Raw genomic sequence first — 27,960 nt, forward strand, 5'->3', positions numbered from 1 at the left:
CTAGATTATGAAACTACAAAGCAGCCTGCAGATACAAAATCTGCTTTTGGCATATATTTTTAAGAAATCTTGGGAATTAAAATACAATACAAAGCGACTGTTCATGTCAAAGAAAAAAGTTTTCACATCAACTCAGTGGATCTGAGAATATGTTTATAACTGGGGGAAGAAAGGTAGTAACTAAAGGAGATGAACTAGGGAACTGCGTGGAATGAAGATGAACTTAAATTGGGAGAATTCTGTAAAGTAATAAAAAGAAATCTTCAGTATAAGGCACTTTTTGTTATTATTTTGTTTTGCTAGCCCCTCTCAAACCTAATATATTGTGATTTCCAAAAATATTTCCCTGTAAAGTTCCTTAAAATTCCTTAAATTCAGCAAAGAACCAACAAAACCATGTCACAGCAACTGAACTGCTCAAAATTAGAACCCTACCCCTACCATGTTTCAAAATTTGAACACCAATAAATCAATTGTCATGGCATTAGGAACAGAATAAAATCTCTTCAGAGAGTTATTATGAAATAAAATTCACAGACCTACATTAATAAATTCAGATCCAAGCCTCATTTCAATTAGAAGGAAAGATTACACATTAATCTGCTGCTCTTATTCTGATATGATTGGCAAAGCATAACTCATGTAAAATATCAAGATACTACAAAAAGGTGTCAGCTAATAAACTTTCTTCAGAACAATGCTATGGTATTTACTTACTTTAAATCTGTCAATATGTACAAATTGGATTCTACCAGTTAATTAGGGCCTCAGATAATTTGCTCAATTATATACAATCTTCTTTCATAAATTCATTCATTTAAAACTTGACACACACAAAAATCATAAATGATGAATTTAAGTTACATCTAAATGAAACCACAGTGGCAAGAAAGACTTCTTATGGTATAGCTCATACACTGAAATGTCATTTTAAAATAGTCTCAAACTTTCTGCTCTTCTCTCTTACATGCAATGTCTCACAAATCCTGCTTCCATCAATATCAATGCTAAACTCTGAGTCGCATAATTTAGTGACTTGTGGAGGTGAAAAAAGCCAATTTATATATCTCATAGAGAAACAGATGGCTATAGAGAACTATAGCCCTTTTAGGTTAAGAAAAGAACTGCCTTTCTCAAAGGCCTGTAAGACCTCCCTGCTAGAGACAGGTATATGCACCACTGAATGCTATCTTCAGAATGTTTTAAGATACTGAAACTTCACCTAGGAAGGGCACAGAGGTCAGTAGATAAATTGCAATCTCTAGGTTTAAAGATTATGCTTGGTGTAAGATCTTCAGAATCCATAAGAAGCAAATAGTTTGGAAGCCTACTAAATAGTTGAGGAAGCTTAACTGTCAAGAAAGCTTTATAATTTTTTTTTTTTTTCCAACGTTTATTTATTTTTGGGACAGAGAGAGACAGAGCATGAACGGGGGAGGGGCAGAGAGAGAGGGAGACACAGAATCGGAAACAGGCTCCAGGCTCTGAGCCATCAGCCCAGAGCCTGACGCGGGGCTCGAACTCACAGACCGCGAGATCGTGACCTGGCTGAAGTCGGACGCTTAACCGACTGCGCCACCCAGGCGCCCCAAGAAAGCTTTAAAATAAAGAACAGTCCATGACTGTTCAATCTCTTAAGAACACCACTGGGCCAGAGAACTCATACCAACAGAAAGTAAGCTGTGAAGATTATACAGATGCTTGGAAGAAAGGCATCCTCTACTGCCCATCCCAGATGTAGCCACAGCTGATCATGTCCTGAGAGAAGAAAGGCTTTGGAAGAAAACAGGCAAGGGAGATTTTTCAGAGACAGCTGGTTTGGTTAAGAAGTCTGAGCTATTGCTATTCTTATTCAACAAATAACCGATGGACCAATGCATCACAGATGTGAATGAACGACTGCTGTATGTATGTTCTCCCTTTTCCAAATAAAAGCAGTTTAGTTTTGATGTTGGGGGCGATAAATTATCTTTTTGTTTATAGGTCATTGAAACACTAGGAGCCTTATCTGGACCTGAAGGACTATGTAATACCCAAATACTCTGGATGTGGCACTGGATACAAAAGTGAATGGAAACTTGATTTGTCTCCCTTGAGGGAAGGGTGGATGAGGAAAGAAAAATGTATATAAATGTTAGGTAGGTATAGAGGTAGACTGCAGTTGATACTAGGAGATGCCAACTTAGTCTCTACTCTCTTTGTTTTGTTAGCAGAGCCCAAATTTTGTTCAGAGAGGCAATGTACTTAGCTAAAACACTATTTCCCAGCATCCTTCATTGCTAAGGATAATTCACTTTTGGCCAAAGAAATCCAAGTAGAATTGCTAAGTGGAACCTCCAGGAAAGTGCTTTAAAATGAAACACAAAAGCTATCTAGCCTTCTCCATTACTTTGCCCTCTGCTTTCATATTCTTCTTGCCTGGAGGTGGAATAGTAATCTTACAACCTCAAAGTTAACAGACATTAAAACCAGAAAATGAGAATGACCAGCTCAGAAGATGAAAGTGATTGGGCATAACGAGATGGGGATCTAAGGGCATCTTGGAGTTGCTTCTCAACTTATTGTGACATTAACAAGATAAAACCTTTATTAAGTAAAACTATTTTAAGTTGGGTTTTCTTTTTTTGTATGATGAAAACACAACATTTAACATAATATCTACTCTCTTGGCAAAATTTTAAGTACATAATATTCTTAATTATAGGTACTATGCTGTGCAGTAGGTCTCTGGGAGTTACTCATCCTGTATAAATTCTATACCCTTTGATTAATGCCTTCCACATCCACTGGCAAGCACCATTATACTCTCTGATTCAAGTTTATTTTTTATTCCTCATACAAGGTGTATCATGTATTTTTCCTTCTGTGTCTGGCTTATTTCACTTGGCAAAGTGTTCACTGGGGTTCATCCAAGTTGTCAAAAATGGCAGGATTTCTTGTTTTTGTTAAAACTGAATAATGTTCAACTGTACATGTATAACAAGTTTTCTTTATCCATTCATCTGCAGATGGACACTTTGGTTGCTTACATATCTTGATTATTGTGAATAGTGCTGCACTGAACATGGGAGTGCAGGTATCTCTTCAAGATCTTTTGGATTTATATACAGAAGCAAGATTGCTGGATCATATAGTAGTCTACTTTAATTTTTAGAGGAACTTCCATACTGTTTTCTGATGGCAGCACCAATATATCCTCATCATCAGTATACAAGAGGGTCCTTTCTCCATATCCTTGTGAAGACTTTTTATCTTTTTATTTTTTGGTAACAGCCATTCTAAAAGATGTATGTGTACTCTGGAGAAATATCTATTCAGCTCTTTTGCCTGTTTTCAAACTGGGTTGATTTTTTCCCTACTGAATTGCTGGAATTCCTTACATATTCTGAATATTAACATCTCACCAGCAATTGCAAACAAATTCTACACTTTTACTCCCAATCCACATACTATGAAATTGACATCAGAATCTATTTTTCCATATTGCGTAGCTATTAAAAATAGATATAAACTATAAATAGTTATTCTTAATATTTTGTCTTTTACCTTTTATACTAGGGTTAAAACTGATTTATATAACACCAATAGAGTATTACTTATTCTGTATTTATCTACATATTTACCTTCACCAGTGATATTTACACTTTCATATGCTTTCTTGTAGTTGTTTAGTGTTCTTTCTTTCATTTCAACTCCTTTTAGGGGCATCTGGGTGGCTCAATCAGTTAACCATTCAACTCTTGATTTCGGCTCAGGTCACGATCTCACAGTTTGTGAGATCAAGCCCCATGTCAAGCTTTGACCTGATAGCACGGACCCTGCTTGGGATTCTCTTCTCTCTTCATCTCTCCCCACCCCCCACTGGTTGTGTGCATGTGCACTCTCTCTCTCAAATAAACAAAAACTGGGGGAAAAAAAAAGAACTCTCTGTAGCATGTCTTGTAAGGCAGGTCTAGTAATGCCAGGTAAAGTATTCTCAGCAGTTTTTTCTTTCAGCACTTTGAATATATCACCTTACTTTCTCCTGACTTCCATGGTTTTTGCTGAGAAATTTGCTGAGACTTAGGGAGTTTCCTCGTATGTGATTAGAGATGTTTTTTTGTCTTGCTGCTCCATCACTTTTGACAGTTCTATAGTAACGTGCCTTCGTGAAGACTTCTTTGGGTTGAATCTATTTGAGGACATACAAACTTCATGCACCTGGATGACCGTATCTCTCCCCTGACTTGATGGTATTAGCCATTATTTCTTTAAATATGCTTTCTGCCTTTCTTTTCTCCTTTGAGGTTCCCGTAATGTGTATACTGTTTTTCTCTATAGTGTCCCACAATTGATACAAGTTTCCTCCACTATTTTTCATTCTTTTTTCTTTTGGTTCTCTGACTGGATAATTTAAAATGGCTTATCTTTGAGTTGTGTGATTTTTGTTATCTGCTTGAGTTGGCTGCTGAAGCTGTTTATTACTTTTTTTCAGTTTAGTCAATGTATTATTCTTCAGCTGTACAATTTCTTTTGCTTTTTTTATAGTTTCTGTCTTTGCTAAACTCTCATTTTGTTCATGTACTGTCTTCCTGATTTCATTTAGTTTTCTGTGTACTCTTACAGCTCACTGAGCTTCTTTATGACAATTATTTTGAATTATTTGTCAGGCAGTTCACAGTTTTCCATTATTCATAACTTTTTTTTGTTTCTTTGGTGGTATCAAGTTTCCCTAATCGCTGTAATCTTGCACTAATGTCTGCCCATCTAAAGAAGTAGTTATTTCTTTCAGTCTTTGCAGACTGGCTTTGGCAGGGAAAGTTCTTCACTAGTCAGCCTAGCCAGAGATTTTGGCTGGGTCAGCTGATGGAGTTCATTACTCGGGTAATGGACCAGTTACTGACATCTGTGTGGTGATGCTGAGAGCCCCTGCTCCTTTTCTTTGTTCTTAGCTATTGTGGGGTGATTCTTCAGTAATCTGGGTAGGACATGAAAGAAATGACCTTCATGGGTAATGTTCTGAAAGGCTGGGGATGTCAGACTCTCACTTTGCTCTCCCTTTCCCCAGAGAGGCCCAGAGGATCTCTTCTGGTGCTGTGCTATGTTGAGAAGTGACAATGGTAAAGTGAAACAGTTCTTACTCTTTCCAACGCATCTTTTCTAATTTCCGTGCTCCACTAAAATGCTTTAACTTGGACTCTGGAAGTCTCATGGAGGCATTCTTATCTGTTAATGGTTGTTAAACTGGTTTCTGTTGTGGGGATGAGACCTGGAACTTCCTATTCTGTCATCTTGCTGATGCCATTCCTGGTTTTTCTGATATATGAAGCCAAAGCCATTTTTAAGTAATACATTAATTCCTTATCCTCCTCTTCTGTCACAGGTCTCAAAATTTCCATCATCACAGAAACTAGACAGTGCTCTTTAAAATGATTATTACAGTTTCATTGTTAAAGAAAAGGAAAAAAACAATCACACTTAGACAAAAAAAAAAAAGATGCAGGGGAGAAATGGCAAAACATGGGAATTTCTCACAATCAAGAATACTAATTGCCACATACAATGAAAAGTCTTAAAACAAGTTGGCTTCTGAATCCTTGTGTCAGATGTGTTTATTTTTTAATGCTACCATGTGTCACTTTAATGAAACAAAAATAATTTATTAAAGAAAACACAGAAGAGACATGAATCCACAAACTTTCCAATTCTGTGATAAGGGCCAGACTTTTGCACTAAAATTTGCTCTGAAAATAAAAACAAAACCATACTTCTGCTTTTGGTCAAGATGGAGTGATAGGAACTAAATTTTTGTCTTTTACCTGGAACAACAACAAAAAGCTGGACAAAATATATGAAGCTACAAGTGGTAATACATCAGCCAGTGAAAGACACTGAGAGGGAAAAAAAAGCCTTATGATACAGGTTAGGTTCTATTATTATTATTTTATTATATTACCGGATTCTGCCAAACTAAGTAAAAATCAATTTCTATAATATTAGAATTAACCACAGATTTAGAGATTCTGTCTCACAGAGCAGTATAGAACAGCTAGACAGTCTTATTCCAGAGGTATACCCATCTCAGTAAACAATTAAAATTAGTCTACTGCAGTGCATGACTGTATCCACTCAAAAGTAACAGTATCTTTCAGAAACAATGAACAAATAGCTCCTAGGCAAAAGAATGAATGGTTGAACATTCATCAATTAACTAAAAGTATTACCAACATTGTAAGTTGTCTGTAAGGCATGTTTCATTTCTTAATACAATAGAGCAAGCCCTGGTGAACAGAAGGAATAGCTGAATCAAAGGACCCAGTCTAACTGGGGTATAGCCAATAAGTAGCTATCTAAGTGACCTTATTAACTCTCCCTTATTAACTTTCCCACCAAGTCCCATTATTTCTCCAAAGGCAGAACAAAGGGAACAGAAAATCACTGTAAGCTGGATGACTCTTTCAAAATTCAAGCCAGCTAGAGTTGAATTGTCTAGTTTCTGTTTGCTAGAGTTCTTTACTGGCATTAAAATACTGTGAGTACAAATCCATTTTTCCTAAACCTGCTTCTCCAACAATGACATTTATTAGGCTAGGAAAAAACAAAAAACAAAAAACTCATGCTCAAACAAGTGCAGCAAAATAATGAAGATGTAAAACAAAACAAAACAAAAACAAAAATAAAAAAAACTACTGGAAAATTCCTTCTTCAAAATCTAAATGATGACCTGATGCGTAAATAAACCATCATATAGTAACTCCAGTGAATATGTATCAATCTTGGAGCACCAAAATCTATTCAAGAGAACACCGTCTTAAATTTATAGATACACATTTTTTTAAATCTGCTCCCCCTTAAACTTATAGTTTTAATTAAGAGGGCCCAGTGACTCCCTCCCCATTAAAACCTGCTTATTCCTATGGTCTTTTTTTCTTTTCTTTTCTTTTTTATTTTTACTTCTTTTTACACTGCCATAGAAGCTTCTGCATTTGTAACCTTCAATTCAAAGTCAGCCTTTAAATGCCACCATCATTGACCTACAATATTCTAAGAAAGGGGTGTAAGTCAGGGGTTGGCAAACTACAAAACTACTTTGCTCGTTGCCTACTTTGTAAATAAATTTTTACAGTAAAACATTTACTAGAATACAGCTATACTATTCGTTTTCAAACCATCTACAGGCAGTTCATACTACAACGGCAAGGCTGAGTCTGCAACAGAGCCCATAAGGCCCACCAAGTCATATTTATGTTTTGGCCTTTTAAGAAAATTTTGCTATCCTTCACCTAAATAGCAACATTTAAGTAAATTTAACCAAGGTTTCAGGGAGATTTTTTCAAGGTTTTAATAATTTCTAAATCAAAGTTTTAGAGAAATGATATCCTCATTGGTTTCATTACCACACTTCAACCTCACACTATTCTTAGAAGCACATACTGGTTTTTAAAGTATGATATTGAAATACATTTTATAATCCACGGTATTAGACAGTCACTATCAGCCAAGTAGCAACCACGACAAAGTCAAATAAATATTTTCCACTAGCACTCTCTGGTAAGATAAAAAAATATTAGCATCCATGTATCTTAGATTCCATGAATATAGTAAACAAGAAAAAAAGAATGACAGGAGTGGGAACACTATTCTGAAGTAGAATAAAAATAACTGATGGATATTGTGGAAACATTTTTTTTTAAATGTGAATGTAAGAATTATTAGAAAAAAATGCATGTGAAATTTGTTCTGCAACTTGAAAGCCTGCAAGTATTAGAGAAATAATACTTCTTTTAATCCATTCTGACATGTTAGAAGAATGCAAAAATAGCTCTTCAAATTCTACAGAACTAAATGGTCCAACTCCTTAAGTCTGTGCAATGGCCTAACAGTCTGAACAAAAATACCCGTAAGTTCAGTTTTTAAATTTGAGGGTATTTCTTGATGGGATGCACTGAAGGAAACATTATTTTTGCACCATTCCTGTCACAAATAAATAACCTAACTCGAATCATGAGGAAACATTAGATAAACCCAAATTGCTGAATACTGGGGCACAAAGTTTTCATTTTTGTCTTGGCTAAGATGAACATTTTGGGATAATGACAAAATCTGAATTAGGACTGCAGTTAGATATACCACCGTAAAAATATTAACTTCTTGATTTTGATCATTATAAACATAATTATATTATAGATAGACACTGAAGTAGGGGTAAAAAGGCATTGTGTCATCATTTCTGTACCTTATTCTTCAATGGTTTAGAACGAAAAATAATTATGTTTGTATGTAAATGTGTACATATAAACATAAGCAAGGAAAGAATATGATAAAGCAAATTAGAGATAAAATATTAACAACTGGGGAACCTGGATGAAGTGTATATAGGAGTTCTTCATACTATTAATTGTGAATTAATACAGAATTTTAAATTTTCTGTAAATTTAAAATTATTTCAAAATAAGTTAAAAAATGGATGCAATTTTAAGAAACACGATTATGTTCAATATAAAATATTGAACAGGTGGGACGCCTGGGTGGATCAGTTGGTTAAGTGTCCAACTTTGGCTCAGGTCATGATCTCACAGCTTGTGAGTTCAAGCCCCATGTCGGGCTCTGTGCTGATATCTCAGAGCCTGGAGCCTCTTCAGATTCTATGTCTTTCTCTCTCTCTCTGACCCTCCCCTGCTCACACTGTCTCTCAAAAATAGATAAACATTAAAAAAAAATAATAATAAAATATTGAACAGTTAATTCTAAGAGATTAGCTTATGTATTTTTAACTTTATTAAGGCAAATTATATCTCCCAGAATTATTTTAAAGTAAATTCCTTATATATAATTAAGTATTTCAGTATAAATCTTTACAAGATAAGGACTCTTAAGAAAAAAAAAACTCAATGCTATTATCATACCTAAAAAAATTAACAATATGAATATATTCCTAAGTGAGAAATACAATGCAAATACCTGCCAAAATAAGTGGTTGAATAATAGCTGGATTACTTACCCAGTCATATCCTAAAATAAGTTTTACTAAATGTTTCGGAGGGCATTAACATAAAAATATGTGAAATCTGTGGCAGAATAAAAAGACAGCAATTATCACTAAATCTATCCTTCTAGCTTAGAAATAATGACTATGGTAAAAAATGTTAATATTTCCTGTGTCTCAACACATATTTTAATATGTAATCCAAGTTCTAAAACCAAATCTGCTCCATAATACTGGAAAGAAAAGTTTGAATGCTGTGCATTTATTTTAAAAGGCCATCAAAATATCAACTGCCCACCAAATACACAGTTTAAGTCTTCTCTTTTTAAAGGTTACCAGGAACCCAATGTAGAATTGTAGAATCCTCAATTTTGAAGGAAAAAAAAAAGAGAGAAATCTATCCTCTTTTGTGGGCTAACTAAACTATTTGGAGGCAACACATTTTTAAACTGTTTGTTAAACTGCTAGATCTCAGAAAATTTGGAGAAATGAAAGACCTTGAAGATTAGGATTCTATCAACATGAAAAACTGAGAAAGGGACTTTTCATAGTTAAAAATCAGTAAGTGCTTCTCTAAGTCTCATCCATCAATTAAATGTAAACAAGGAAGTGTTTCTAAAGAAAACAAAAACTTTCAGAGTAAAGAATTCTAAAAATTAGTTTATTATTCTCTTCGTCTGAAGAGATTTTATGATGGATGTCCTTAATCAATGCATATCACTGAGGATGCAGCAATTAAGAGTGTTAATTTCAGAGTTACTTTCTGTAAAGCTGGCACTAAGATACACATACCAATAGTGAGATTATAAACTAATAAACTAGGTATCTGACTTTCTTTAAAGTCAGATTTAACACCTTTTGGGTTTAATAAAAAAAAACCTTAAAATATACTTAAAGATTTTTTCCTCTTTCTTCTACTGCCTAAAACTGTAGCATTAGCTCAAACTGACTCTAAAATAAAATGACTTTAAAAAGAAATACCCTGGAAATATCTAACAAAGAATGTAAAAATCTAAGGAGAATTTAAAAGATTAAACACAAAACAGCAACTGTATTTTAATTCAAAAGTAACTCATGCAATGAGAAATCATACAATGGGAATCAAAATCTTCTTTAAGAAGGAACATAATTATACTCATTTTCTTCTTAATACTAAAATGTATTTGATATGAGAAAGACTACTTTAAATTATAGTTCTATGTTCATTTTGTTCTTAAACAGTTTAAAGGGAAAGTTTAAGTATTTACATAGTGGGAAAACACATTGGTCTCATTATTAAACATTCATTCACATGGAAAAAAAAAAAGACACATTTAAACAAGGGAAAACAATTTGCTGGTTTTACCAGGTAAGTGTCTGAGCTAAGGGTTTGAAATTATACCTCATTAGCACTTGAACTTTTTTAAATAATTCGATTCTGTTGTAATATATTTATCTCAATACGACTTTGAATACAGTTTGTAAAATAAATCAAATGCCACATATTCTGGGCTTGCTAATGTCACAAATGATCAGAAATCTACTATTTTGCTTCACTGAAGATTAAGACTGTAGTTAAACCTTTTCTCTCAATAGTATGCCAACACTACTCTACAGGTAATTCACATATAATCACAGCATTATTACTTACATCATCACTCTGCTGGGCTTCTTGCATTACAAATTCTCGGACCATAGATGGACTAAACTCTACTAGATAAGAAAATATATCTGTAGCTGCTGATCTAACTTGCAAATCATCCATGCCCTAATAAAAGGAAAATTAGGTTACTTAGAGACTGTTAACAAAAACTGTGCTGTGTTCCTTTTCTTTCCCAAATCTATACACACGAACTTTTTGGAATTAGACATTGTACTGGATTCAAAATGTATAATCTCTCCATCCTATACTTCCTTTTATTTTACAAATATAAAAAACTTTTAAGCAGCTCAATGATTAGTTTGTGCCAGTTTTTACCACCACGAAGATAAATATTCAGGGAATTTAAATGTAAGAATCAACATGGGATTATGAAGAAATACTTTACAAATACTGTACAGAAACTTTTTTCGATTTAAATATATGCAAAATGTGAATGATGTTACCTAGTTAAGACTCCATAACTTTCCAGAATCCATCTTTGGTCCTGGATTTATTTGCCAGTTACTCCTTAGTAACTGATTCTTTTATGACTCTCCTAATAGAGGATGCTTTTGAAAATACTGGGTATTTTCACTCTTTTTCCACAACTTAGTTTTCTAAGGTACTGATCCATAACATGAAGGATACATGACTCGTAAGTTACAAAATCTCCCAAGTGATTCTGAACACATTCCCTAACTCAGCAGTTCTCCAAGTGTTGTCCAGGGAATCCTGGTGAGGTGTCCAACACCCTTTTCAGGAACCACATGAAATTAAAAACTATTTTCATAATAATAAATAATCCTAGGGTATTATCAGCCCTTTTCACTCTCAGTATATCACAAGTATAGTGGGGTTTTCCAGAGGCTATAAGACATATGATATCACAACAAATTAAATGCAGAAGTTGCTATGAGAATCTAGCTGTCTTCTATTAAACCAAATGTTAAAGAGATTGCCAAAAAAAAAAAAAAAAAAAAATGAAATGCCACTCTTCCACTAAAATTTTTTGTTCTGAAAAATTATTTTTATAAGTTATATTATTTATGTTTATCATTTTAAAATGAAATAATAAAGATTTTTAATTTTTCATACAATACCAATGGATAAAAATCATAAACAGATATATATGAGAACCACTGCCCTAACCCATATTGCAGAATGAGCTGCCTTGGTCCAGTCTGCCCTTACTCTACTCTCACTGGTCTAAAAAGGAAAGACATTTTAAAAATTTCTATAAAACATACTTAATATTGCTACAGAAGAGATAATAGTCTTGAAAACACACGTGGGATTTTAATTCACTTGAAGCCATATTATATCCAAGTGCTTACATATTAATATTACAAATTCAAGTTAATAAAAATCTGAAGATGGAACACATTTGTAGTAATTCACTATCAAGTGAATCATAACCTAAACTATACAATTCAATATGCATTACTATAATAAATACTTTCACATATGTAATATAAAGGTATGAGAAATTCACAACTTCAAAAACATGAAAAGAAGTTGGATAATTACCATTACAATTTCAAGAGCAGGCAGAATCCCCAATTTTGCCAAAGTTTTGAAAAATGCATCCCTGTTTTGAGGTTGTAATGTCTGAGAAAATGCACAAAATTCCTTGAAAAAATTAACCTGCAATGTTAGAAAGTATAGTGAGAAGTTGACACACATAACAGCAAACTTGGGCTCACTTTAATGTGATATACCATAGCATGATATGCCCTTCTGAAGGACCTTGCCTCTTCAGGGTATCTTGGCCCCTCAAACCTGTAAAGAACATCTTAAAAACTAGCATCCCACTAAAACTAAACTTCGCATTATTTCCACAAAATGAACGATGAACTCTCCCAAGGCATACAGTGTACATGTTGTATGTGGAGTCTCAGAGAGTGAATACACATATAGTATTTTCAATTCATGATTCAGTTGTAAAAATGTCATGTAAGGTATGTATTTTGAATTAGAGCATGTATTTTTGTAGAAACATGCTATATAAAATAAATGGTAGCTGGGTTCTCAGACAGCTCTCAAAAGTACAATTTCATTTATAAGAACTGGAAAGGACATTAAAAGATTCCCGAGTTTAAAGGCCTAATTTTATAAATGAGAAAACTGAGTAGGCTATTACCTACACCAAGATGACTTGGCTAATTTAAACCTGTAATCTCTCATTACTTTTTAAAACCCAAGTACCTGATTATAATGTTTAAAGAAAATGACAAACTGCTGGTAAGTAGCAATCATTCTTCTCTTCCTCCAAAGCATGGTTCGTATCTCAGAAAATACATACATTCAAAAGAAAAAAACATTTCCAAGAACCAAATTACTTATCATTCATGTATTCAAGAAGTACTGTCCTTACCTTTTGTTTTGTTTTTTGAAAAGAGCCGTTCTATAATGTATCTACAACCATAAAAATGTATGAGTTTGTAGTTGTGTCCTAACATAAACCCTGTATCTAATTTGGGGATTTTTAAGCACATGAATTCCCTCACTGGAGGAAAAAAACACACATCAAAATACTTTAAGAAACTGGCAAATATACAAAACAATAAGTTTGAGAAACTTTGAGAGTAATCATTTTATAGAATAAATGTGTACTTTTCATCTTAATTATAAAAAATTCTCTCTTAACAAATTCAATATTAAAAGTTGTATTAGCCAAGAGTAAGTGCACTTCAAAGGTTTGAATTTAGGGGCGCCTGGGTGGCTCAGTTGGTTTAAGTGTCCAACTTTGGCTCAGGTCATGATCTAATCGTTCACAAGTTGGAGCCCTGCATCAAGCTCTGTGTTGATAGCACAGTGCCTGCTTAGGATTCTTACTCTCTCCCTCTCTGCCCCTCCCCACTCACACTTTCTCTCTCAAAATAAATAAACTTAAAAAAAAATAAAGGTTTGAATTTCAAGAATAAATAACTTACCAATTCACGCCGTTTATCATCATCTGTAGCCTCATCCGTTAATTGTGCAAAAACTTCCGACAGAAACTTCTCATCTTCCTACACGAGAAGAAATAATTACTATGAAATAGTCTAACAAAAGTATAAAGTTATACTCACATGATTTACACAAATTAGTTTCATCATAAACCTTAAAATTCCAGGGCATATTCATGTTATAGTTTTCAACCCTGATTATACCATTTATTATTAGTTATACATACACTAATACCTCATTTAACCAGAAACCTCAGCTATGAAGAATCCTTTGGAGACCAAAAATAACCAGTTGTTCTAGGTAATGCATGAAAACTCACTTATTTTAGTTTAGTTTAGTTTTTTTAAATATTTATTTATCTTTGAGAGACTGAGCACGAACGGGGGAGGGATAGAGAAAGAGGGGGATAGAACCCCATGTGGAGCTCAAACTCATGAACCATTAGATCATGATGTGAGGCAAAGTTGGATACTTAACCAACTGAGCCACCCAGGTGCCCCCAAACTCATGCATTTTAACTGAGAGACACTGTAGCTCCTTCTCAGGGTCTATTTATTTATTCTTAATTTAAATGTAATTCAAACAAGTTTGAAGAGTTCATTGTCGGTCCACTGCAGATTAGAAAAATGAATTACAAATACGGCACAGGGACAACAGTAAAGGAGACAGAATTCTGGCAGCAGTAAGACTGGACTGCAAAACCTTTTAAAACACAAGAACTCATGAAATATAATTTAGGGTTATTTGGGGTACAGGCTTATATTTTCTTGAGGTCCCCAAGGACACAGTGAAATGATAGAGCACTACAATAATTGCTTTTCACACTGATGACTCTGAGGTATTAAAAGGCAGATATATGTTAATTTCTCTAAGCACTGTTTACAAGGACAAACAAAAATACAGTATAGTACATACTGTATAATCTTATTTTTAATATAAATTTGTGTCTAAAGTCTAAAAGGGAGAAACATTAGAATGTTAATTGTGATTATCTTTTGGTGATGGATTATGAGCAATTTTTTTGCTTATCTTTACTTTCTAGTTTTCCACAATGAGAGTGGACTATTAAATTACTAAGGAAAAAAATGACATGAATATTGAAATCCACTTTCTGGAGATCCATCAAGATCTGCTAAAAAATATTGTGTTTTTAAATTTCACTTATTTTTAAAATTCACTTTTATGAAATACAATTTGTATTAACTTTAATTAAAGTAGCATGTTCTTAGAAGTTTTGACTTAGTGGTTGACAAAAAAATCAAATTATAACATGTTAAGGATGTACCTTAAATACCCGCCTTTTTGCTTGGATTATCTGTGAAGCAGTTTCAATCTCTTAAATAAGTTTAAAAAAAATAAGATAAAGCATAAATAAAAAAATGAATGAAGACTACTAGATACAATCACAGAAGATGTAACATATTCTCCCACTAACCATCCATCAGTGTTACTTAAAGAATACCGAGACAAACCCATTCATTAGTCTGACTCAGAATGGTGTTTGTTTTGTTCTCTATTTTGCTGACTTCTAGACCTTATATACTATGGCCTGACTCATCTATTTCTGAGAGAATTCAACTGCATATGCAATCTTATACTTATCCCTCAAATCACTTTTTCTAAATACTTTTTATCTCAATATTTTAGGTTTTGGTGAATACACATTTACCTCCACTTAAACCTTTTATAATTTTTTTTTCTTCTTGCATCTTTCTCAGATTAAATCCTCCTTTCTTCTCTAAGGATCTTTAACTTTTTAAAGAATATTTTCATAGGAAAATAGTTCCATTTCTTTGATAAATGCAATTTCTTACATGATTCATTATTTGTGTGCTGAAAGCTAGAACTGCATAATGTATTATGGAGGGAATTTCAAGTATTACCGTCTGCTAGGAGAATGTTTTCTAATTCCTGGTATATATATTTTTTCTGATTTCTAATCTTATTCTTGTAATACTCTACAAAAGCACTCTGTTCAGTGCACTAGTAAAAAAGCAATTAATTGACAGCTTAAAGTGCTTCATAAATATAACTGTAATGTCTCCCCCTAAATACCTGGTTCTCCAATTAAACTAGTCTCTTTAGATCACTTCAGTTCTTCTTTTTCATAAAGGCCTTTGTTTAAAAAAAATTTTTTTTTAAGTTTATTTTTAGAGAGAGAGAGCAAGCAGGATAGGGGCAGAAAGAGAGGGAGAGAGAGAATCCCAAGCAGGCTCTGCACTGTGTGGAGCCCAAAGCAGGGCTCAAACCCACGAACCATGAGATCATGATCTGAGCAGAAACCAAGAGTCTGAAATTTAACCGAATGATCTACCCAGGCACCCCGAAAAGCCTTTGTAACTATTTTCAGTCAAATTGTGTGTGGCTGTCTTTTTGAATTACACAACAAAACCTTATGGGGAAAAAGGGGCCTTTTTTAAAAAAGTGAATCAAACTTTTCTTTGAATTAAACAGGCATGCGCTCAAAACTCCCAAATCCCGGGGGCACCTGGCTGGCTCAGCTGGTAGAGTATGCAACTCTTAATCCTGGGGTCGTGAGTTTGAGGCTACATTGGGTGTAGAGTTTACTTTAAAAAACAAAAAACCCAAACCCAGAACCCATCCACCATTACTAGACTCATGTAAAGACAGAAAGTTGGAATTAGATCAGACTTTAAGAGATTACAGAGATTGCCTAGTCCAATTTTAAATTTCAAAAGACTGATGCCCAAAGAGTGGACATTATCTAAAGGGCTAGTGACAGAGATGGATTTAGAATCCAGGTCACGGGGGCACCCAGATGGCTCAGTCAGTTAGGTGGCCAACTTAGGCTCAGGTCATGATCTCACAGCCTGTGAGTTTCAGCCCAGTGTCGGGCTCTGTGCTGACAGCTCACAGCCTGGAGCCTGCTTCGGATTCTGTGTCCCCCGCTCTCTGCCCCTTGCCCACTAGTGCTGTTTCTCAACAATAAGTAAACATTTAAAAAAAATTATTAGAATCCAGGTCACCTGCACAATCTGGTTTTTGTTACTCTCACCATGTAAAATAGACTACAGGACAGATTTCTAACTAGTTCAAAGTAATGAAACAAACCAAAGTAAAACACACACACAAACTAGACTACGCCAAATCTAGTAAGATAAAATGTAATATGTTAAATTCTTACATGAATCCAAAAACTTCTGAAACAAAATGAAGAACCGAATTATTGTAAATTTTTCCTTAAAGGCATGAAGAGATTTTACCATATCTCCTTAGTAAGTGGGATGAAAGTTTAGAAATTTCTTTTTTAGTAAGCTGAAATCCACAAAATATGTTAAACAAGAAATAAAACCACTGATTTTACTGGGTTTGTGTTCAGCTCAACTCTTATTTATGGAATAGTGGAGATAACATGTATTAAAATGTCAACATTTGAGATACCTATCCTCAATCATTTCTAGTGAAGGAAGTTAAAACTTCTTGTTTTGAAAAGGACTTTACTCTGTAGCTGTGTGAAAATAACCTCACTTTATTGGTTTTAGGGATTTAATTCATAAAAAACATTTTTAAGTATAAATTTCAATTCTGGGCACACGGGATTTTGATATGCAATTAGCTAGAAAATTCAGGTTAACTAAACTCTTATGCCCTAATCAAGCTTTAGAGAATCTCAACATGTATTAAAGTACATACCAGGAGCCAGTGACCACAGTAAGTGCTTTCATGTAATTTCTCAGTTAATTACCCTAATTTAGGCTAGGAGTTATGTTATGTACCTTTGCACTAACTCATTTTGGTCCAGATAGATACAATCTTTACATTTGCACTTGCTTATGTAACTCATACAACAGTAGGCCAATACTCATTTAAGAAGCTATAGATACGTATCCTAGTTAGCTAGAAGGGTATCTGGAAACATCTAATACTTAGCCAAAAAATTTCTACATGGAAACCTCAGAGTTGGGCTTTAGGAAATGAGCCTTTAGAGGTCACTCACCATAATCATAATTCTTTTCTTTTCACATACTGTTGAGAACAGAATTCAGCATCACTGCTGAAATGAAGAGATAACTAAGTGCTAAACCTTAGATATGCAACAGGTAGTTCACAGTATCTACTTCATAAATGTATCTCACGGACCAGAAATGAGTAAGACTTTCTTTTCTTAAAGCTATGCTTGATTTATATAATTATAGCCTTTACAAATAGATCTACGAGAAAATATATAAACTGACATAAAGAGTTCAAATACTTACAGATTAGTTTGCATAATTTTTAAGCATATAAAGCATTTATGATTTATTATTATGGATCTGGAACCCCTTCTGATGTCAAAGCAGTCATTTGAAAGCTTCTGCACTTAAGCTTCTGTCACTGAGTTCTTTTCTTTACATCAGCTATATTGACTGTAGGTCTATTTCCAAACTCCTGAGACTAACTGTTTTTCTGTCAGCAAGTCAAATGGCACCCTGAATTGTATAGTACAAACGGTTTTAAAAAGCAGGTCTCGGGGCGCCTGGGTGGCGCAGTCGGTTAAGCGTCCGACTTCAGCCAGGTCACGATCTCGCGGTCTGTGAGTTCGAGCCCCGCGTCAGGCTCTGGGCTGATGGCTCGGAGCCTGGAGCCTGTTTCCGATTCTGTGTCTCCCTCTCTCTCTGCCCCTCCCCCGTTCATGCTCTGTCTCTCTCTGTCCCAAAAATAAATAAAAAAACATTGAAAAAAAAAAAAAAAAAAAAAAAAAAAAAAGCAGGTCTCATGTATAACAAATGGAACCCGATGCATAAGTCTATTTTCCCTTATACTTATTATTGTGGATAAGGAAAACTGATAGGTGAAAGCATGATCTAAAGAAGTAAACCCTATACAAAAAGTAAAGTAACAACAGAAAGATGAATGATGACTGTTAACATCATAAAACGGAATCTCACAACTAAGAGCTAAGTACTAAGTCAGAAACTCTCAACTGTTTGTCTCTGGATCTCTTAAACTCTTAAACCTTATGGAGTACCCCAGAGAGTTTTATTATGTGGATTATGTTTGGCAACACTGACAACAAAAACGGAGACATTTAAAAACATTTACTAATTTGTTTTAAAAATAAGATATAAGTTTATGTAAATATATTTATGAAAAATTTTATAAATTTAGAAAAAAGAGTGGCTCTGTTTTACATTTTTGCAAATCTCTGTAATGTTTGGCTTAATAGAAGAAAACTACATTCTCACATCTTCTTTGACATTCAATCTGTTGCAATACAATATTTTGAAGTACAAGAAGAAAATACAGCCTCACAGTGACAAGAAGTTGGAAAAGGAAAAACCCCACAGAACTCTGAAAGGGCTTTAGGAGCCCCTAGAACACACTTGAGAACCACTACTACACTATGTATATAGAAGCTGCTCAAGAAACTTATTCAGTGATATGGACATAACAAAGACAGTTATGCAGGAAACTGTGGGTATAGTATACTACCACAAGTAAAGGAAAATCTTCAAATTCCTCCTTATTACACTGTTAGTGTATAAAGGATTAACATACTAAACATGGTATAAACTATTTTACAACTCAAGGAGACAGATTAAAACCAACCTCACACAGCAAATAATCTAGTTATCATTTCCTAAAAATTAACAAATGTTAATTTAGATGTGCTGACTACACATTTGAATTATTTGGAAAACTTCAAGCACACACATTCATATGTACTATCCCCCCAATAATAACAAGATCTCACAAAATGGACTAAAAATAATCTTAGAAACAGCTGCTTTGGTTTGGGATGATAAAAAAGTTCTGGAAATGGACAATGGTGATGGTTGCATAACACTGAGAAGGTACTTAATGCTATGAATTGTATACATAAAAAAAGGTTAAAATGATGAATATTTTGTCATATATATTTTACAATTTTCTAAATGCATGCAAAAATGAAGTTAAAAAAATTTACATGATAGGACACTTAAAAATTTAAAAGGTCACATTATGAAAGGATTCTTTCCTTTGGAGCACCTAGGTGGCTCAGTTGGTTAATTAAGCATCCAACTCTTGATTTTGGCTCAGGTTGTGATCACACGGTTTGTGAGACTGAGCCCCACGACAGGCTCTGTGATGACAGTGCAGAGCCTGCTTGGGATATTCTCTCTCTCTGCCCCTCCCTCCACTAGTAAACGCACTCCCTCTCAAAATAAAAAATACTTAAAAAAAAAAATGAGATAAAGCTCTATTTTCTATGCTCAATAGTACATTTAAAGTAAACAAAAGAAAACTTTCAAAAAGGAATGAACACCAGCTTTAACTATTAAGGAGAATACCTAAAATAATATAAGAACACTTTCGTTTACTTACCTGCAACATGCTGACTATCTCAACTTTGTTGAAGAAAATAAAAGATGTAAGAGTAGAAAGAAAATTCTCTTCAAAAACGGATGGTGTAGGCAAAATGATGTCCTGAATGTACTGTACCCTGTAAGTCTGATGTATTTTTTGCCTTAATTCAGAGTCTGTTATTGGTATAACTTCCTTAAACTTTGCAGTTTTGGTCAAGAATTCTCTATGCCTTTTTGGCTGAGCCAAAGCAGGGTCATATTCAAGGCATCCCACGACATCCATGATACACTCATCAGAAAACATTACTTCAAACAATGTTGCCTTATTTAGGAATAAGATTCCTCTAATAATTTCATACAAATGATGTAAGCCTTCAGTGTTTTCTAGGTTCTCACAAGCTTGGAACAGCTGCAGTAGTTTTTTAATATAGCCTTCGTTTTCCAAGGCCAGAGCCAGCTTTTCCCTACGGATAGGTGAGGAGAGAACTGAGGTAACTAAGTCAGCAATCTCTTCAAGTTTATTGAGTTCACATGTGGGCAGGTCAATCAGATGACTGGTTTCAGGCATTTCTTCAAATCGTTCTTCTTCTGATTCATCAATGAGGTCCTGTGTGACTTCCACTGATGGATCCTTACCTTGAACCTAAAAACATCCAAGTACAGCTGGTTACCTTAAAATACAAAAGAATTCAAAATTTTGGAAATCAAATCACTGACCACTGGATTTAAGTAAAAAATACCTTGCAAAGAAACATTATTAGCCACATAATCACTGTTAATTAAAAATTAAGTCCATGGGTACGTGGGTGGCTCAATCGGTTAAGTGTCCAATTTCGGCCCAGGTCATGATCTCATGGTCCATAAGTTTGAGTCCGCATTGAGTTCTAGCAGACAGCTGAGCCTGGAGCCTACTTCGGATTCTGGTCTCCCTCTATGCCCCTTCCCTGCTTGCCCACTCTCTCTCTCTCTCTCTCTCTCTTTCAAAAATAAACATTATTAAAAAAAAAAAAAAAAGAAAAAAAGTGAAGTCTAGAGGGGGAAAACACACCCAGTTTAGAGTCAATTATTGGAAGAGTCTCAATTTCACCTCTAAATTTCCCAACTTATAACTTGAGGTTAATTAACTCTGACCCCTGACAATATATTTATTTCAGCTAATATTACACTGATTTATTTGAGGTTATGTAATAACCATGTGCAGTTTAATAACTTCCCTACATCTACTAATTCTGAATTCTGCTGAAGGTTAACTCTTCTGTGGGGCCCCCAAATTAGGGACGGCTCTTAATGCACCATCCCATTGGCCTGACAAAACACTATTAAGTTTAAACCAAACTAAAACCCAACTTCTTGGATATTCAAGAGTGAGATTTCCTCATATTACTTTTGAAATTCACTTTTGAAAAAATACTTGCTTTTGCTAAGAGCCTGAAATTGTTTTAAAAAAACAAAGAATACTGGGGCACTTGAGTGGCTCAGTCGGTTAAGCGTCCTACTTCAGCTCAGGTCATGATCTCACAGCTTGTGGGTTCGAGCCCCGCAACCGGCTCTGTGCTGACAGCTCAGAGCCTGGAGCCTGCTTTGGATTCTGTGTCTCCCTCTCTCTCTGCTCCTTCCCTGCTTGCACTCTGTCTCTCTCAAAATTAAATAAACATAAAAAAAATAATAAAAAAATTTTAAAAATTAAAGACAAAGATTTTTTTTTTAAATTGGCATTTATTTAATATCTGTGATAAAAGCCTCCAAGTTCTAGTATCTAGAAAACACAATGAATAAACAACTGTTTTATGATTCAGGTTGATAGCTCAAGAAAAGCATGGCAAACTTGGGACAAGTTTCCTATAATGACACCTTTAAAAAAAAATTTTTTTTTAATGTTTTATTTTTGAGAGAGAGAGACAGAATGCAAGCAGGGGAGTGGCAAAGAGTGAGGGAGACACAGAATCCAAAGCAGGCTCCAGGCTCTGAGCTGTCAGCACAGAGCCTGATGCAGGGCTCAAACTCCCGAACTGCAAGATCATGACCTGAGCTGAAGTTAGATGCTCAACCTACTGAGACACCTAGGTGCCCCTATAATGATTTCTATAATGACTCTATTTAACATAAAAACTTTACCCTTCATAAATTTTTTCCTATTTCTTAACACAAGAGTGCAATTATCCTCTTTTCACCTCAAAACATCCAAATATCCTGAGATGAAAAAGCTCCACATATTTCCAAATCTACCAAAGCAACATATGAAAAAAGATCTAAGGACTTATTAGAGAAAGTAGATATACTGATGCATATAAGAGACTTTTTCTCCTAGAGCATGAGCGTACTTCTTTTATTTCTGAATTCTCAACAGAGGAGCTGGGCTTAGGGAGACTGACACGTAAATGTAGGAGAAAGTTTAAGTAACAAGGTCATAAGAGCAGTTCAGATAAAATGCCATGGAAATTCAAAGGGAAGTTCCTTCCCACTCCTGGAAGTAAAGGGGGTGAAGTTCCTTCCCACTCCTGGGAGTAAAGGGGATGGTGAAGAGAGAATATAAGAAGAAATCATAAAAGTAGTGGCATTTGGACCTTCAAAGATGGGTAAGATTCAGATGGGGATAAAGGTATACAAAGTACAAAGGGAATAGAGTTGGAGAGAGAGAAATGTGTGGTATGCATATGGCCAACAGCAAAACTGGAAATGCAGACTAAAGCCAGATTATGGAAAGTCAAAGGAAGTGAATGTGCAGTACTGTCCTTTAGAAAGTAAGGCATCAGTTGTATGGAATAAATTTGAGAATAAAGACAAATTAGGGTGTTATTCTGAAGTCTACATGAAGAACTGAATTTAGATAGTGATGTTGAGACAGATGAGGGACAGGTGTAAGAGAGAGGAAGAACCACAAATAACTCTATAGTTTTAAATCTGCCATTAAGAAGATTATGGCTCCTTTAACAAAAACTGGGAGCATGGAGAGGAATGGTTAATAGAAGGTCAGTTTTGTTAAGTTTGAGGTGTTTGAATACCCAGCTGGCAACTAAATCTGTGGGCCTACTACTCAGGAAAAATAGGACAGAAAACAGAAATTTGGTATTAGGGTAACTAAGGGTAACCATAGAAACAGAAGTAGAGCATGAGGTAGGGAGGGAAGAAGAAGAATCAGATGTTACAAGGAAAGAATAAGAAGAAATCAGAGGAAGGGTGGCTGGCTGGCTCAGTCAGTGGAGTGTGCAACTCTTGATCTCAGGGTTGGGAGTTTGAGCCCCAAGTTGGGTGTAGAGATTACCTAAAAATAAAATCGTAGGAACAACAACAAAACAAAAACAAAAACAAAAACAAAAGGGGAAATAGGAGGATTCAACTTACACTGCAAATGAATAGTTTGCATATGTTTAAGAACAAAAGCAAAGCTACAGAAGCATTCACTAGGTTATAGTATGTTTCTACATTATCTAGTATTATCCTTACAAGCTTCCTGGAATCTCTCCTAAATTTAACTCTCACTGACAGATTATATCAGACAGATCTGTCAATCCCACATACATCAATTTGTCTGGATATCAAGAGTGTTGCTCACTAAGCATTTCTGGTTTTCTCCTTTTTGTGGCACATGAGTTCTTTGCTTCCATGAAGTTGTATGTAGCTGTGTGATTTATTTTGGCCAATGAAATGTGAGCGAAGTGTCATGTGTAACTTCTGGGAAGACCTTCTAAAAGCCATTGTTCTGATTTGCCACCTTTCATTCTCACATTGCAATTAGCTTGAAAGTATCAAAATCAATTCTCTATCAGCCTGGGTCTCTGAGTGGCTCTGATAAGCACAGCCCCCTCTTGTCCAACTCTAACCCTCATTCATCAAATAGCAGAAAGGAAAAACAAACTACTGTTGTGATAAGCCACAATTTTAGGATTTTGTTACTATAACACAATCTGGGGTTGCCTGGGTGGCTCAGCTGGTTGGGTGTCTGACTTTTGATTTTGGCTCAGGTCATGAGCTCACAGTTCGTGGGATTAAGCCCTACATCGGGCTCTGTGCTGAGCATGGAGCCTGCTTGAAATTCTCTCTTTCCCTCTCTCTCTGCTCCTCCTTTGCTCTTGCTCCTCATTCTGAGTAAATATTAAAACAAAAAACGAAAAAAAAAGGAAAGAAAAGCTTTAAAAGAAAAACAAAACCCACAATCTAACCTTAACATTCTTAAAGTCAGTCAACTCTTATGCTGAGTGGGTGCATAAAAAATTTACACTACCAGTAGGGTTCTCAACAAAAATATTTTTTTCCACACTCCTATCCTACATCCTTACATTTGCTGCTTTAATTTTTTCCCCTTTTTAAGTGTCAAACACTATTACTTTCCCCTTTAAGTCTCAGAAGAGAGACTTTTCTCCTTTGAAAAAGAGATCACCAGTACTCAACATACTCCCAATATCCTTCTTCTCCATCTTACAACTTATCTTCACTCATTTCCATCATCTCTTTCAAAGAAAATGTCCCTATCCTACCATTTTCTGAGGTTAAAACTTCCATATGCACTTTTGATTTTATGTTTTCTGAAAGATATATACACACACACACACACACACACATACAGAAATTATCTTTGCTCTTCTTATAATTTATTGCTCTCTGAGCCGTCAAACTTTTCAGAGAGGAGTTCTACTTTCTCATTATAAGGTGTTAAAAAAATAACTGTGTAATGTTTTTGTTGAAATTGTTTTTTCAAAGGTCAGCAATGACCTCTCAGAACTGAAGAGTAAAATATATAGTTCTGTGGAATACCATGCAGTAATGAGGAGCAATAAAGTAGCTGTATATTCAGCAACATGCATAGATTTAAAAAGTACAGTACAACTCAGTTGTTTAGCAAAAAATTAAACTTCTTGGACCAGGAGAGTGGCCAAATCTAATGCCCCTTCCAAAGGCGTTTGGCAGAAGTTTCCAAAGGCAGGAAAGCATGAGTAAAAATCACTGGCAAATGGGTAGAAGAAATAGTAACTAAGGGCAAAGGAATGAATAAATGGGTAAAGCAACAAGAAGCATCCAATATTAATACTACTGCCTCAAGAAAGGATCAGAGCAAGAGATGATATTCTCTTAGCTCAATTTTATCAGATGCCTGGAAGGGTAAAAACCATGTTTGCCAAGATCACCTATTCTTGGGACTTGACAAAGTTGAATGGAGGCCTGTAATTAAACCTGATGAGTTACACCACTCTGGGAGACATTTTGTCATATAATATAATGATACACTGAAACAATTGTTAGTGACCAAATTAATGATTCTGGTAACGTGCCAGACTTGTACTTTTCAGATACATCTACTACCATACCACAATATGGTGTAATACTAGCATTGTTGATCCAACTACCCTATGTACATAAGCCTCATGGTAAAATTAGTATTGATGATCAAATGTATTGGGAGACTAAGTTAAAGGCTGCTCAACATGAATGCTGATAGAAAATGACTGGCAGGAGGAAGAAATGGATTTTGTAAACCACCAGTTAATTTCTATGTGAAACACTCCTGTACAAGTATATCATAAGGTACAAATTACAGATCAAGGAGGAAAATGAGTAATCAAATCGGTATAAAAATATAAAAGGTAAATCATGGCTTTATCAGACAAATTAGTTGTTTCTTAAATCCAGCTCTACTCCAGGACTGCTCCTCCAAATACTAGGCATATTCATACTGATAGTTGCTCTGTCATATAAATGCTATACTAAATACAGACGTTTAGAGAAATATGATCATTTTGTTGTGAGAGTCTTGGCAATGGACCAAGGGGTGTCCTTTGCAATCAAGGATTAGTCTTGCCTAAAGGGATCTGGCCCTTGCCTAGCTCCTAAGAGGTAATCTCTAAGCACTCTGAATATCCTGTTTGATGTGTACCTGGGAGCCTTGGGCTATGCCAGATATGCTCTGTGTGGGTAACTAGGTGGTTTATAGTGGAAGTCTTGGGCCACGTAGTATCAGCTCAACCTCTGGAGGTGCTGGAAACTAAAGTCTGCCACAGGGCAGTCAGCCTGCTTATAGGAATAACACCCAATAAAAATGCTGGACACAAAGGTTTAGGCAAGCTGTTCTGGTCAGCGATACTATGTGCAGGTTGCCACACATCAGTGCAGGGAGAAGAAAGTGCTGTCTGCCTAAGTATCCTAAAAAAGAAAACTGGAAGTTCATGCCTAGACCCCGCTCTATGTGCCTTTTCCTACTGGTAATTTTAATCTGTATCACTTTGTTGTAATAATCTGTAATGATGAATGTAACAGCTTTGTGGAGTTCTGTGAGTCTTTCTAGTGAATTAGTGAACCTGCCTGGTCGAGAGACCTCCTGAACTGCATGAGTGAAAACAGTAAGAAATAAATTTCAGCAAAAATTTCTAGGACAAATGTACAAAGTCTTTAAGAATACACGTATATCCAGAAACATATATTACACGGTACATTCTGAGGTGAGGGGAGGGGAGAAATGGAGTATGCATAACCTAATGTGATGATCACTGGAAAATATTATCTACCACACAAATTTATGTTCTAGAAGAAATGTAATTCAACATTCTAGTTCTAAAGAAGATGTTTACCTTCTATTTTATTCACTTATTCTTTAAATATGTATGGAGTACACATATAACATGTGCCAGGTGCCATGCTGGTATACTGGAGGAGGGAGAATACAAAATACCACTTTTCAGGAATTTATAGTAAAAAGGTTAGTTTTTATATACTATTAATATTCTGAATGGTGTTATAAATGTTATAGAAAAGTAATCTTGTCCTTTTATTTTGAAAGTTTTATATCCTTTGTTATGCTTTCATTATTTTTATGGATCAGTTTTTTCCTCCATTTTGTGGATGAGTGCTTGCAGGATTCAAATTTATTGAATCTAGAACAGAGCAGCAAATATTAGTGGACTGCATATGTCTAAGTCTGCAATAGAGGTCATTTTTAGGTCTTACATTTCACTTCAAAGAAAACTTTGCAAACATAAAATTCAATCTCAATCTATGGAGCGCACACAAGAAAAAAAAAGGTAAATATTAGGACCTTCTCATCATCACCATCTATAGGTTTAAAAATGGGAAAACATGACAGCAAAATATAGCAAACCAATCCGGATTATATTCTTATGTATATTTTACAAATTAAAGCAAAAATCATATTTAGCAGTGTTTTCCTCTATTCATCAATGGAAATTCTATTTAAAACCATATACCAATAATGCTCCCATAATACATGATACACACATAGTAAAATATGAGGTGGAAAGAAACAAACCATCTACTTCCAGTTTAGCTTTGTGACCCAGAGCCATCCATCAAATAAGCTTTATATGGAATGGGAAGATTCACATTATACTTTCTTGGGCTACTTTATTGCACTGTGTGGCACTGTTCCTAGGAGGACTAAGGAAAAAAATGACTGTTGGTCAGATGCATAAACTAACTTAAGAACCTTCAGGGATCAGAATCACTAGAATGAAAAGCTGATAGAAGTGAAAATGACAATAGATAAAAAACACTGTAAGAGAGTATTATGCTAGGCAACCACTAAAACCCAGTGATTCCATTTACAGAATAGTAGTTAAAGTTAATGTTATGATTAACTTAAAATTCCACTACCAGATATCAGAGACTAGTTTGCTTAAGGAGACATAATTACTAAATGTAATGTGGTATCTGGAATGGAATCCTGGAAGAGAAAACAGAAATCTGAATACAGTATGGCCTTTAGCTAATAAATGTATGACTAACCATAATGAATAATAATGTATGAATATTTGCTCATTAATTGTGACTACTGTATCCTAGTATAAGAGACTACTAATAGGAGAAAGTGTGCGAGAAGGTGTTAGGGAGGGGAGTACATAGAAACTCTGTATTTTCTACTCATATTTTCTGCAAATATGAAACTTCTAAAATAAAAACTTAATTAAAATAAGTTCCAGTTACCTGAGAGTTATCACCTCTTATATTCTGCTATACTGTAAGCTCTTTAAGAACTGAAGTCATGAACACTTTTGTTGCCTTAATTTTTAAAAAATACTTTTAATATTTATTTATTTTTGAGAGAGAGAGAGTGCGGGGGTGGGGGGTGGGGGGGAGGGAGGGCAGAAAGAAGGAGAAACAGAATCTGAAGCATGCTCCAGGCTCTGAAGTAT

At 35.0% G+C, this 27,960-nt stretch overlaps 1 protein-coding gene across 5 annotated transcripts in view; it reads right to left on the minus strand.

Annotated features, from left to right (window-relative positions):
- The window catches only part of PPP4R3B (protein phosphatase 4 regulatory subunit 3B), a 65,374-nt gene that overhangs the window by 25,095 nt on the left and 12,319 nt on the right, over nucleotides 1–27,960 (minus strand). For 3 of the 5 annotated variants that reach the window (XM_047068824.1, XM_047068823.1, XM_047068828.1), the window contains exons 4-7: nucleotides 19,842–20,465; nucleotides 13,520–13,597; nucleotides 12,114–12,230; nucleotides 10,596–10,712 (exon numbers count right to left, since the gene is read on the minus strand). In XM_047068824.1, the coding sequence (XP_046924780.1) occupies nucleotides 10,596–10,712; nucleotides 12,114–12,230; nucleotides 13,520–13,597; nucleotides 19,842–20,465 (936 nt within the window). The remainder of the gene's footprint in view (nucleotides 1–10,595; nucleotides 10,713–12,113; nucleotides 12,231–13,519; nucleotides 13,598–19,841; nucleotides 20,466–27,960) is intronic. The other 2 variants (XM_047068825.1, XM_047068827.1) reach the window with 2 other exon arrangements.

This window comes from Lynx rufus, unplaced genomic scaffold, assembly GCF_022079265.1.
Source record: "Lynx rufus isolate CCGP_SWC_20201006 ecotype Redwood Valley unplaced genomic scaffold, mLynRuf1.p SCAF_8, whole genome shotgun sequence".
Taxonomy (NCBI): domain Eukaryota; kingdom Metazoa; phylum Chordata; class Mammalia; order Carnivora; family Felidae; genus Lynx; species Lynx rufus.